The 13,765-nt window shown below is 43.3% G+C and overlaps 1 protein-coding gene across 7 annotated transcripts in view; it reads left to right on the forward strand.

The window, feature by feature from the left end:
- Positions 1–13,765, forward strand: part of LOC126561999 (protein alan shepard) — a 416,355-nt gene that overhangs the window by 391,399 nt on the left and 11,191 nt on the right. For all 7 annotated transcript variants that reach the window (XM_050218403.1, XM_050218402.1, XM_050218404.1 and 4 more), the window contains one exon: positions 9,277–9,515. In XM_050218403.1, the coding sequence (XP_050074360.1) occupies positions 9,277–9,515 (239 nt within the window). The remainder of the gene's footprint in view (positions 1–9,276; positions 9,516–13,765) is intronic.

Below are 13,765 nucleotides of genomic sequence, written 5' to 3' on the forward strand. Positions count from 1 at the left end.
CTCAAAGTATTCTCAGATCAGAGCAAACATCGTCAGAAATTAATTTATTTAGTTTTATTTTACACAGAAAATCCTTTTGAAGCTGAGAATAGCTATGATAAATTTAATACAGTATACAGTACAACATCATCAATTTTGCTTTCAACACATCAACATCAATATCACAACACATCATAGTTATCAACACAAAGTTTTCAAATAATCGGAATAATTAAAATTTTTAATGAATGTATCGAAAATTAATTCTAATACATAAATAGCTGTCATAGCAAATAGCTCAAACCTACTAAAACGATCAACTTATCTATCGTTTCGCTCACACCAATTTTAATACGTAGAGTTTGCTAACTCTACGTATTAACTCTAACTCAGCTCGTTGCTGACAGGACAATGAATTTATATTCGCTAAAAAAATATTCGTCATTAAATTTTATACATTTTCCACACAAAAAAAATATAAGAGAAATGATTACGAAATCGCTCAACCCATCATTTCCCATGCATCACGTTTCAATTAACATTAGGACACAGCACTTCCATCACCAAATTCTATTTTTTAACTTTCACCCTTTATTTATTTTTTATTCTAACAGCGCACACTGTAAAAAAGCTCGCTATTTAACCTCCTGTTCACTCGCACGTACGCTCAAAGCTTTCATGGCCGAGTGGTAAAGGCAAACAAAATTGATTGGGAGAACCAACAACAACATGAAAAAAATACCCTCCAAATTCGAAATGATTCCGCTCGGTTTACCGTACTGAGACGGAGCAGTTTTTGGGACAACTTCCGCGTTGGAAGCAATATTCAATTATGCTCCTCGAATCACTCGAGAACTCCACTGCCAGGCCAGGAACCGCCGGGGCCGTTTGTGCGCTTCGGAGCAGTATAAACGTTTAATTGATTGAAAGCATTCAATTTGATTGAGCAGCATTTAATAGCATTTTGGGATGGTTTTTTTTTGCGTCTCTTTTCATCTTGCGAACTACTTTTTTACTTATGAACTCTTCTTTACTCAATGGCTGTATCATGGATGCTCTTGTGGAATCGTTTTGTCGAATGCGTGGTATTCTGGTGATTCGTTCCCGCTAACCGCTCGCTTCTAACATTGAGCTTTCCTGCTTAAACCCTGAAGGAAATTAGAATTGCGGAACTAACTTGACATTTCCAAGTGGTGAATAGAGAGGTAGCAAGAGAGGGAGAGATAAAAGGTCAGCATTTTCCAAACCTTGCAGAAGTGATTCCAGCAAAAAAGGGCAAACGTACCATAACAGGTATCTTCACTTTCTGACCTCTATCATTTGTTGCTGACAGTCCTTTAAGTGGGGGAAACAAGCGGCATCTTTATACCACTGGGATGAAAAATAAGGAGGCGAATCGGGAAAACGGTTGACAAAAAAAGCTTCCTTTTGGAGGAGTATTTCAAGTCGGTTTCAAACATCCTTGCCGCATATTTTATTTCTATGTGGAGCTCATATTTTGTTGAAATTTATACCTGCTGTACTGAACCCTTTCTGCGAAAGTTCCTGTATTTGTCATTAGTTGCGACCTACACGTACATAAACCATGGATCGCGGAATTCTGCTTATCGATTAGTGAAACTTTTCCGATAGTATAGAGCCCAAGTACCTTGTTTTCCGACTCGCAAAGCCATAATTTGTGGTGAAAGTCCCATTGTTCGTCCATTATCACTTGTTTGCATCTCGGAAGAGAGAGAAAAAAACGTTCCCACTTTTCCGCCCGTGTACCAATCCTGTAAAAACCTGCTTAACCGTTTCGGTGATGGATTACAGCAACGCCGCAGGACATAATCACATAAACAGCAGTGCCAAAACTCAACCCTCGGTCACGTCTGCAGTAGCGTTGCGTTGAATATTTATTCCAAAAACATCCTCTAAACAGCAATGAATAAGTGAGCAGCAGCTTTTAGTTGTTGAGAAATTATACCTTCCCTTGGGTTTGAAAGTACACAGCAAAACCCCAGTTCCCGCTGTGTTTTCTTTTTGCTTCTTTTTCGCCACCCCCCCTAAAACCCCCTGCGAACGAAAAGGTGTAATCGATTAATTAAATCACAACACCGAAGCAATAAAAGTTGCTCCAAGTGGTGGGGTGTTTTGGTGGGTTTTTTAAATAAACGATGCCAGATTTACAAGTTTTCCCTCCCCACTTGTCCCTGCCTCTCCCCCCCGCTGTCTCATGCCGGAAAGGCCAGTACTAAAGGGATGCGATTTAAGCGAAACGGCAGTCGGAATGGGTTTTGGGTCATCACCCCTCAAAGGAAAAGGGTGCACAGGACGGACACATCTGGACAAGGGTCGTGTCATTTCCGTGAACCGTGTGAATCGAAGGAATAAAAGAACAAACCTCCCCCTCCCGTTTAAAACACTAAACCCAGTGACCTTCTTTTTGGGTGCACCACCACGTTGGTAGGGAGTGTGAATGGCTTCTTTTGGTGGCGAATGCTTTTTCTTCTGTTCCACTGTTGATTCCTGGCTTCCTGTTTGAAGAGGGTCTTGGGGAAGGGGTTGAAAATGTTGGGAGGGATGTGGACGTGTGGGTTGCACAGCATGTTCTTCGACAGTTGGGTGCTGAAAGTTAACCGAACATAATTACCAACAGGTAGTAGCCTGCGTTACCCATCAACAGCCGGGCATTTTCGCCGCTTTGCGCTACGGAATCGAAATATTATTGCTCCAGTTGTAGCGGAAGGCTCCGTTTTTAGGTATACTTCCAACGCTGGAGGGAAAGAATCAGGGCATGGCTGTCTAATTATGATAAATTTCCTATAAAGTTTATCAAAAGGCGCCTCGAACCACGGTCGCGAGGAAGGTGACAGGTTGAGGGCAAATGGTTATTTATTTATTTATTTTTTCATGTTTTGGGGAGGTCCCAGCGTTCGGGTAGGAAAACTTGCTCGACATTGCAAAAGTTCAATGACACGCAATGGTTTGTAGCACAGTTTGTAACGCAAAAAAGCATCTGCTAGTGCTCACCTGCTGTTGTGGGAAAACTTATTTTCATGTTAAAATCGCCGAGAGAGTTTAATTTGTTGGAAAACATTATCCTCTGCCAAGAAACGCCTCCCATCTGTGTTGACTCAATTCCATCGGTCAATTGGCTTGTGTATCCCGGTTTGTGCTTTAATTCATCCTTGATAAGGCGAATTCATCCCAAAACAATCTATCGATCTATAGCCGCATTGATTTTAATACCCCATCGCCAACCACCACCACAACCACCGGCCACCGAGCTTCCGCATTAAAACTGTTTCAGTGTTTTGTGCCGCCACCGAAGCTTATCGGCCTCTGCAGTAGTTGTCCACCGAGCACACGGCACGATGATCGGGTGCCCTATACACCATATACATGTATACGCACGACAGTGTCATGAATCATTTACGATTATGGCTGCCAGTGACATCGATTGCCGATTGTCGTCATCATAAACGTTAACCGCTCCTGCGTACGTAACGCATACGCATGGGAAAGGGGAGCCAACCCCTCAGCCGTGGGGAAGTGATAGGGGTTCGGGTTAAAGGGAAGCTGAAACAAAGGAGAGGGGGGGGGGCGGTTGGTATTTCGGAATGATTTGACATTCGCCAACGGACGCCATTATCGAACCAGAAGCCATGATGAAAAAGGAGAGCGAGAGCTACTGCTGCTTGCAGGAAAATTGCAGTTGACACCCACCGTGCTCCCTTACTGCTCCGTTTCAATGTAAAAGGATGGGGAAGGGGGGGGGGGTTGATTTTAAGGGGTAGATTTTCGGATACTAAGGTTTGCCCAAACCTTGCATTAATGGTCCCAACGACCGATTTAAGACTATTTTTTCCTGCAACAACTGTGACCTCCTGCTGATAGCACTTTACAGAGAAAGAGAGAGAGAGAGAGAGAGAGAGAGAGAGAGAGAGAGGGAGAGAAAACCTCCCATTCCTACCCCATCATCCCTTGCGCTTTCCGTCACTCGGTAAAATCTAACGAGCCATTGTCGGCCATTTGCGAGAGTTTTTGTGTGCGCCCGAAAGGTATGCTTTCGGGTACGGGTGGTCAGTTTGAATGGCCGATCTGTGTTGGTTTTTGTTTGCTTCGTACGAATTTCTCATCACTGCTATTCCTCGCCCTCAAGCTTAATCGCCCTTTTTTGGGTGTTTGGTTTAGTGCCGTTGCCGAACCGCACTGATACAGAACGAATGATAACGAAACAAATGACTCGTCCATACATATCTGATTTGTCAAGTTTATGTGTGTAAGTTTGTGTATGTGTCCTTACTACTGCCAAAATATATGCATTAAGAAAATATTGAATTCAACCTTTAATTTAAATCAAGCTTAGTTTTTATAGTTCATTGGATTTTACTTTAATTAAAAGAAGTACATTGTACTTGTCCCCAGTCAAGGCAAGTAAAGGCTCCAACCGTGTTCATCGTATTGTAAAAAGTTAAATTTAGCCTCAAAAGTGTTGTACTAGAACAAATATAGTGACTTATTTTTACAGTGTTCGATAGTTTATTGATGATAAACCTCCAATTGCAGTTGGAGTGATTAGATCGACCGTTTGTACATGTGTAATGGTAAAAAGAAATCACCTTTGCCGTCACATCCTGTTTGTGACTGACTGACTACCTTTCTATAACTGGCTGTCAAGATCGGTGGTTCTTTATTTTATATGAATGTTTTGGGAAGAAATCGTGAGAATAATTTGGATGGAAAGCCCCATCAACTAACATTCCTGAGGTTAATAGATGTGGAAAACTCCTTTTGTATTTGGATCTTACTGTTTACTTAATTTTAATTGGTTATAGACGATGGCACATTTTTGGTTTAATATATCAGTCTGGAGTCCATTATGTGCATGTAGTTCAGTTTGTTGCTTGACCCTGTTGATGTACTTACTTATCAGGCGCTACAACCGCAAGGCCTGCCGCAGCAGAAGCCGGAACCGCTCACGGTCAAGCGCCGTCTTCCGCCAATCCGTTATCCGTTATCCCGGCCTTGATAGCGGATGATTCCACGCCTTCCTCCCACCTCAATCTGGGTCTACCACGCCTCCTCTGTCCGTGTGGACGGCCTGAAAGGACTTTCTGAGCTGGGTCGTCCGGTGCCATGCGTATAACATGGCCAGCACATCGGAGCCTGGCGTGCCTAATTCGCTGAGCTCGTCATACAGAACCGCTCACGGTCAAGCGCCGTCTTCCGCCAATCCGTTATTCGTTATCCCGGCCTTGATAGCGGATGATTCCACGCCTTCCTCCCACCTCAATCTGGGTCTACCACGCCTCCTCTGTCCGTGTGGACGGCCTGAAAGGACTTTCTGAGCTGGGTCGTCCGGTGCCATGCGTATAACATGGCCAGCACATCGGAGCCTGGCGTGCCTAATTCGCTGAGCTCGTCATACAGTTCGTACAGCTCGTTTTGGACAGGGTCCATGACTCAGAGGCGTATGTGAGTACTGGAATTGGAAAGGTACGATACAGTCCCAGCTTCGATCGTCGCGACAGATTTTTTTAAGTGAGATGTTTCCTCAGGCTGTAGAATGACCGGCTGGCCGCCAGCATCCTAGCGTGCAACTCCGTCTCTATGCTGTTTTCAGTGCTGACTTTTGACCCGTTACAAGTGAAGTTTTGGACGACTTTTGCGATAAATTTAGCGATAACCTATCCATACATCACCCCACTTGGTTCCGGATTTCTTAGCAGGGCAGCTGATGGTGCCACCATCAATTTGGTCTTTACTCCTCGTTAATCTGCAATCCGAGGTTTTCTGCCACCTGCTCGATCCTCCTTGATAGACCTCTGTTACTTGGGTGAGCCACAGACCAATGATGTCTATATCATCAGCGTATGCCAGGATCTGAGTTGATTTATAGGTGGTTCCCGAAGTCTCCACCTCCGAGTCACAGATGGACCTCTCTAGCGCCAAGTTGAATAGGAGACAGGCTAGCCCATCTCGCTGAAGCATGCCTTTGGTGGTAGCAAAGGACCCTGAGAGCTTTCCGTCAACCTTCACCTGTCATGTGACGTTGGTCATGGTTATTCTAGCAAACCTCAAGATCAGATTGGCCGGGACTCCAAAAGAGCTCATGGACTCGTAGAATTTTACCCTGGCTATGCTATCATATGCGGCCTTGGAATCTAAGAAGAGATGGTTTTATTATAAGTTATTATCTATGAAGAGATGGATCTTATAAGTTGTATGCAGCTTTTATGCAATTAAATCGGTTTGCAAGGTGGTATGGTGGGATATGCTACACATGTATTAACACGGTAATTTAAAATTTTAAAATATTTGAACCCCGGTCCTGCCGTGTTAAGACCGGCGCCGCTATCGCCTACACCACCGGACCGGACCCCAATGATCATTTCTATGAACAAAAATTAAGCTTCGCTGCAAACAACAAATATTAAAAAAAAACACACCATGATAATTTATTTTATTTTAAGTCCTCGTCCCAAGGACATTAAAAATACATTTGTTTCTTTGATTCGATTCACCAACTGTTGGTGAATTTTCTTATCAATCTGCATACTCACGAAAGCACGCAAATTTATGTGTGCCAAGGAATAATGTCACCATCGTTAAATTCATCGGTAAAAACTCAGCATTGCGTGAAGTCGTCACGATTCCCTTATCATGCCAAACCTTGTGTTTGCCGTGATTAAACCATTCAGCATGGAGTTTTTGATTTCTTTAATTCTTGTTGTCGAGCTGCGGTAGCGGCAAATCGGAATGAAAATCCAATTTGAAATACTTCCTTTGATTCATTCAATTAGCGGAAATTACTTCATTATTATGTTAGTACTGTTTTTTAACTAAAGCAATTATTCGTTCATTCGTACAACAAAATATACACACACGCGTACAATATTTTGCACGAGGTATGTCTTTTTGTTTTGACCTTTGGCCGTGGAAATACATCACAACTGACAGGACGGAAAATTGAAGCAGGATTGTGTCCAGCGTTTGTTTGCTTTTTCACACTGCAATGTGTGATCATCTCACAGAATGCCGACATTTCTTTACGGTTGATAAGATCTCGATTAACAGTTTCCTTTTCAAACTGATTTGAACGATTTCCTTTCCGATTTCAAGAAATGCAATGTAACTTTCTTAGCAACCCTGTTAATACAAAAATAAATATATTTGTTGGAAAGTGATATCACATTCACCGAACGAAGCGTGTAAGACATTTCTATTGCGTCAAATTTTCGTTCCAAACAAATTCAAACCAAGCACCACTAGCGTCTTAATGCATCATTCTATTCAAATCTAGCCTCAAACCTGCTGGGAAATACGACTAACGCACACCTGGTTTAAGTACATCGTCGTTCAACATACGACCCTTCCCTCCCGTCCCCTACCGTGGCTCGAGGGCACACGGAAAACACCAAAGTTGCTCGATAAGGACAAATACAATCGAATAAATATTTTAGCATCTGCGACCGGCCGCTGGTAGAACGAATTCCTTCGCGTTCGAGCTGGTGCTCAGCAGTGCCACATCGTCACATACTGCATACTGATGAAGGGATTCTCGCAGCGCATTTGGTACGACAGAGCGCATACAGGAATTTTTTTCCTAGCCATTTTTGCTGCTTCTCTTACAGCAGAACAGGTTCTTAAGGGTGGCAAAAAACACTATCCGCTGCAGAAAAAGTTTTCCTTAACACATTCCATCCTTATACGACGAAGCAGACGAACGCTAGAGCGGTTGTCATTGGGTGTTTTGGGGCGAATTCCTTAAGGATGTGGGTACAACCATCGCCAACGCCACTTTGGAGTGGAAAAGTACAAATAAAACCAGCAAAATTGAACACTTTTTTTCCAAACATAACTTCCCGATTTTGGGATAAAGGTGCAGTGGCTTAGGCACTGTGTCCTTAGCGTCCGAACACAAAAATATCGATGCCCATTCGTCTCACACGCCGATTTACTGCACAAGGAAAAAGCACCGATGAACCTTTTCTCTTTTGGTCCCCAGTTGTTTGTGTTGGTTCATATTTTTATCTCACAAAATTCGCCGGTTCCGAAAAGCCTTTTAGCAACCCGTTCTTGAAGTAAAGCTTCAAAAAATGTATATTATTTGATGTTATTCTTTCTCTTTTTGCTTCGACTCGTCTCTCGTAAAACATCCTTGCAATTTTATTTTCCTTTTTTTTGTTGTTGCTTTTTGCTTCAAGGAAAGTTATCTCCAAAAGTTACTCCAACCACCAACCACCAAAAACCGATGTGCCTATGAGTTTTTTCCTTAAACTCGCTTGCTGTGTGTGTGTGTCGAGTTGTAAGTTTCCCAAAGTTGGTCCGGGTGCGCGGCGCTTTACCATATCCGCGCTCGGCACGCTAAGAACAGAACAGAATTCGTGGAAATTCGATTTGAAGCAAAAGCATTTTCTCCCCATCGCAGCCCAAGTGAAGAACCGGAAGAACGAGGCGCTGAAGTGAAAAAATGTTTTATTAAAATTTTCGAATTAATCAAGCCTGGCTAAGGAAGAGGCGGCGGGTCCTTCCCATCTAGTTTGAACATTTCCCGAAGGCGCTTTTGCTTTCGCTGTTTATTTCTTTCTGGTGTGTGGTACCAATTTCCCAAACCGTTTCAGGCATTTCCCCGGAAAGCGTCTGATCTTCGATGGCGTCGACGGCGACGGGTGAATGCATATCCGACAAGGCCGAATGTAAACTGTGCCAGGACTCGGTTCGTCTGGGAACAGACTTCAAAGCACACAATAGCAACTGATGCAAGATTCATTAGTTTCTCCACTGTGCTTCCACTGTGCTTTCATCGAGGCGTCTCGTTGCTGGTTGTTATTAATCCCTTTCGGTTTGGACCTTCCGGATGGTTCCGTAGCGACATGCAGTAGTGGAAGAATTTTATTTACCCGCAAAACTACATCCTATTGGGGCGAGGATTCTGAGATTAAAGTTAACAGATTACCAAGTTGTACTCCAGTTAACGTGGGATGAAAGGATCTCGCCTTTTCGAATGGATTTTTAGAATTAATCGTAACTATAATAATTCTTCAAAAAAAATGAAATGATACTTGAGAGTCCTTGAATTTTCTTATCAAACAACAAGGTTGCAAAAAATGAACCTCAGTTTGTTGGACTCAAAAGTACCCTCAAGATCATAGGTTATATCATAGTTCATAGATCGTAGAATATATATTTATTTAATCTCCATTATCCGTCTCTTTTTTCTCTTAAGATCTTTTTTTTAAAAATCTATCAACAAAATATTCACGGCACTCCTGTTTCACGTTTTTTTTTCTTTTCCTTTAACCCCCGCAGTACGGACAGCGTGTGCCGACAGCAGCGTCGCCCAGCAACACGAACTCGAGCAGCTCGTCCAACACCGGTTCGCAAAGCGGCACCCTGAGCACGAGCCTGAGCAACACAACCAACACAAACAACACGATGGGTCCTAGCAACACGCCACACCAGACGGAGCAGCTGTCCAAAACGAACCTCTACATTCGCGGCCTGCAACAGGGCACGACCGACAAGGATCTTGTCAACATGTGTGCACAGTAAGTAGGAACCGAACGGCTGCGGATCTTTACAAAATGGTGGATGGAAATCCTTTTGCAAATAATGATGGATGGAGGTGCGAATGGCGTGGCGTGAGGGCGTGTGATCTGATGTGATTAGCATGTGCGATGGGCGTGGGTTGGTTATTCATATTTTTGGAAGAGGTTACAGCAGTGTCTCGGGCTTTGGCTGTGTCGTGAAGAATTAAATCTAGGTTTACACTTGTCGTGTGTGTAATATGCACACAAGCAAAGGGTTTATTAATAAACATGGCAATTGGCAAGAGATTTTGGAGCCATAATCTCGGCGTATCAGAATTGTTTTACGATAAATCTTCTTTTGGGAGTGATTGCTTTTGCTTATTTACAGCAAGCAAACGTCATTGGCTGTTATCAACCTGTACAATGAAATCAAATGTGCGCGGAATGTTCATCCACCACAAGCCTCCAATGCGTTATGGCTGATTCTCGGTGATTTACCAGTACTAAAGAATCCTATTTCGAACTACCGCACACAACATCAAAATCATGCCTCAGTAATTTTAATATCACTAGCCCGAAAAAGCTACTACCCACCCAGGAGCATTAACTGCGTGGTTTTTGTGGCTCCCAACCACCTCCCCAACCAACATAAAAAAGACAACAGAAAATCTATCTATTTCGTCGAAACCAAACCCTAGCCACGTGCCCAAAAGCGCCGCCCAACAAAAGCTCCCGGTTTCTCGAATGATTGCGCATAAATGTCATCAATCCTGGCCGCACTTTATGAGCGGCCCAACCATCGCCGACGCTTACCATCGCTAATGGGCGCGTAACGCTATCTCCCTCGCCCCCCACGAATCACCCCAAAAAGGGTGAGTTTCCCACAAAATAATAGTAAAACATGAGATGAGATTGCACCACGCACGCAGACTTAGCGCGTTCTTCTCCCGCGTACCGGATATCCGGATACCCGAATCTGTCAGTTCTCAGCGGCTCCCCCTGTTGTGAGGCTCGGATTTTGTGGAACAATAACTCCAAATGAGTTTTCTTCTCGTCTTGCCTTTTCCACGCGCCAAATTCTACACCCTTCATCAGTGCTTAGTCGTTAATATTTGGGTGTTCTCCTAACTGGGGGCTCCCCTCGTGTTTCGTTACTGGTAATGAGAGTCGGCAGCAAGGATATGCCACATAGACACACACCCATCCTGCTCATTTTCCAGCGCTGCGCTGTTGGTGGATGGACCTCTGTATGTTGGTGAGAAGGTGGGAGAGAGAGGGAGAGAGAATGCGAATGCCCACAAATCCCACAATCAATCTTTTATTCATGCGAAGCATGGAAATTATGCCGTGGTTGATGTTGGTTGCTACCAACTCTCCGATTCGGTTGAATAGGTTCGTCTGCCTGTCTGTGTGTTGCATTTCGCAAGGGCACAATATATTCTGAATCTCGCTGGTTGAGCACCACCATCCCTTCCTTTCCCAGTGGAGCGTTCACGACACAAACTTAGCACGAGCAAGTAAAGTGGGCGTGCAAACCATGGTCGCCGTCTTCCAATTTCCTGACGGGTGCGAAAGTGTCCAATATTTGCCTCATTCAAGGTGACAGGAAATCTCATCGATATTTCACACATACTCTACCATTGCTTCGTTGTGTTGGGAATTTAGCTCTCGTCTCGGAACCGCGCGCCAAATGAACCATGGAAAATCACTAAAAATCGTTCAATAAAGGATCTGTTGGCCATTTTTATCTATTTGTTCTTACGCCCGCGATGGTCTTTAATATTCTACCCGAGGAGAATGCCGATTTTTATTGATGGCTTTTGCCATCCCTTGCAGTTATAATGTGGCGAGTTGCTCAAAAAGTCAACTCACGCACGACAAAATGCCTGCCTCTGCCCGCCCACCATCATCAAGCTGCCGATATTGGTGGTATTAATTTGGTAAAACTTCATTATTATGCTTTCCGGCATATTGTGTTGGAGAATTTTTTTTTTTCTCTTCTTGCTATTGCGATGGGGGATGTCCAGAGCAATGAACTAGAGTCTTCATAATAGGGCTGCAGGCTGTTAACTAGTAGCAAGATAAATTGGGTTGTTGGTGGAAAAAAGGAGGGAAAAATGGGACCCCTCCCGACAGTACGACGCTGAGTGATAAGTGAGCAATGTTTACCACTGTCAAGTCACTGTTTCCTTGCTGTAATTGATCCAGGGTTTAGAAAGAGCGATTGGATGTGATTTCATCTGAATGTTTCCCAATTTTGGCCGTCGGGTGTGAAATGCAACATCCGTAGCAATTGAGTCAACGAACGAAAAAAAAACACAAAGCGTCCATCATATCCTGGGCGTGTCTAAGTACTAAGAGCTTCACTTCCGTCCACTTCGATACGCGCTTGGTGTGTCACCTTGCACGATAAACGATCGAGCATTCGCCAAAGTCTATTTGCCACTTGACTCTCTCCATCGCTCCCAATAATGATGGCCTTTTGATGGCAGATGGAAGATGGCTTCCTACGCGCGTACGGATGCTGTTGTGCCGGAGACCTTCCAGGAAGCCGCAGAATGACGGCTATAATTAGCTAGTTTGGCACTCGGCATTCGCATCGCACTGTGTATCGCTGTGTCATGCGAAACCAATAACATGTACCACGTCCTACGTGTGCGTTCCAGAAGGGATCAATAAATAAGCGTTCGTTCTCGGGTCAATGTGGCAGTTACAAGAAATGGCGGAATATTTTGCTCTATTTTTCTTAGTATTAGGGTTTTGGGTAGTGCAAATATAGACCTTGAAGTTTAATTTCCTGCAACCAGTTCAAGAAAATAAATGATTCAATGTTTAAGGTTGTGTGTATACATGCTATCGGTGCTGTAAAATCAAAATTTGAAAAACAATTCCATATTGGATTCTTGGAGAATGATGATTAATAATTCTGATTGTGCTGGTGTTGCGTTAGGTTCTTACCGCATCCAGAATTCCAGGAATTCTCTTGATTTATCACCTTGCCTTTAATAACTTCCAAAAGTCCTGATCCTGACTAACGGATTCAGGCTCGGTAAACAGAATCTCTAGATGACTGAGAGCATTGGACTCAACTTAAGCACCATGGAATACTAGGAACTCCTAGTCAAGTGGAAGCTAATTTAGCCAAGAATCCATAAATTGCCATTATTTGATGTTCGATTTCGATGTAATGATATGCTTTACGGTTGTTTACAATTACCATCAGCATCGTTTTGGGTGGCATAATTATCCGGCCTAGCCAGCGTACTTAAATGTATGATTGTTGCATGCTTTTCAGCGTATTAACCTCACTAAGGGCTTGGTTTAAAGCTTGTTGCTCAGCGAATCTGCTGCTCTGATACGTTCTGAATTTTAAATCTTTTAACACCAAGAAGCTGACAGCGAGGATAACTCTTTTAATATATTTAATAAACATCAAACAAACAAAAATGACCAAAATGCTTATAAAAATCCAATCCAATTCGTCAGCAGCGCCATTAGACTCGGGGGTAGATTAAGCAGTATGAGAAAACTCGACGGTCTGGTGGTAAAGGCAACACCAACGATGATCTTCACACTGCAGGATCTGGGTTCAAATCCCATTCCGTGGTATCAATGAGTCTCGTATGCCAGCAAATTGCTGACATGACTTAGCAGAACATTAAGCCAAGAAAAGTAAGAAGAGTTTAGTATCTGTAAGAGGAGTTTTTTTTTTCAACGATACGACTCCAGAGCCTCAGGGAAGCTCGCACATCACCCCTCAGAAGGTCAAAGATGAGAAGAATCTCATCGTCTTCGACAGTATCAGCCGTTCATTAGTTACCGGGGTTTGTATTTTTCCAACTGCCATCCCTGTCCATCGTTAGTCATAACACGAGTACTGCCACTAAACAAGCAGGAAAATACAGAGATCTGTGCTTCGTTACCCTTTATGATGTTGAATTGTTTATTGTTTTTGTTCCGCTGTGTGCCGTCTAGTCTAGCGCGCTAATTTGCATTATTTTTCAAAATGAGCTTACTGCTTAACGTGCGTTGTTTTGTTGCTGTTCTTGTGGGCGCTTTTTGATTTTCCCTTGTATTTTCATGCATTTTTCTTTTTGTTTTTGTTTTACGTTTTTCGCTAATGCACTGGTGCACTTTTGCACTTTGTGTGACGTCCAGTTGGGTTTCATATCACCATTGTGCTATGGTTCCTGTTTTTCCCGCTCTCTATCTCTCTCTTTCGTTTAGTCTTTTTAGCAACGAAACAATGATAATGTGTTGGCAAGAGT

Source organism: Anopheles maculipalpis, chromosome 3RL, assembly GCF_943734695.1.
Source record: "Anopheles maculipalpis chromosome 3RL, idAnoMacuDA_375_x, whole genome shotgun sequence".
In the NCBI taxonomy this organism is placed as follows: Eukaryota; Metazoa; Arthropoda; class Insecta; order Diptera; family Culicidae; genus Anopheles; species Anopheles maculipalpis.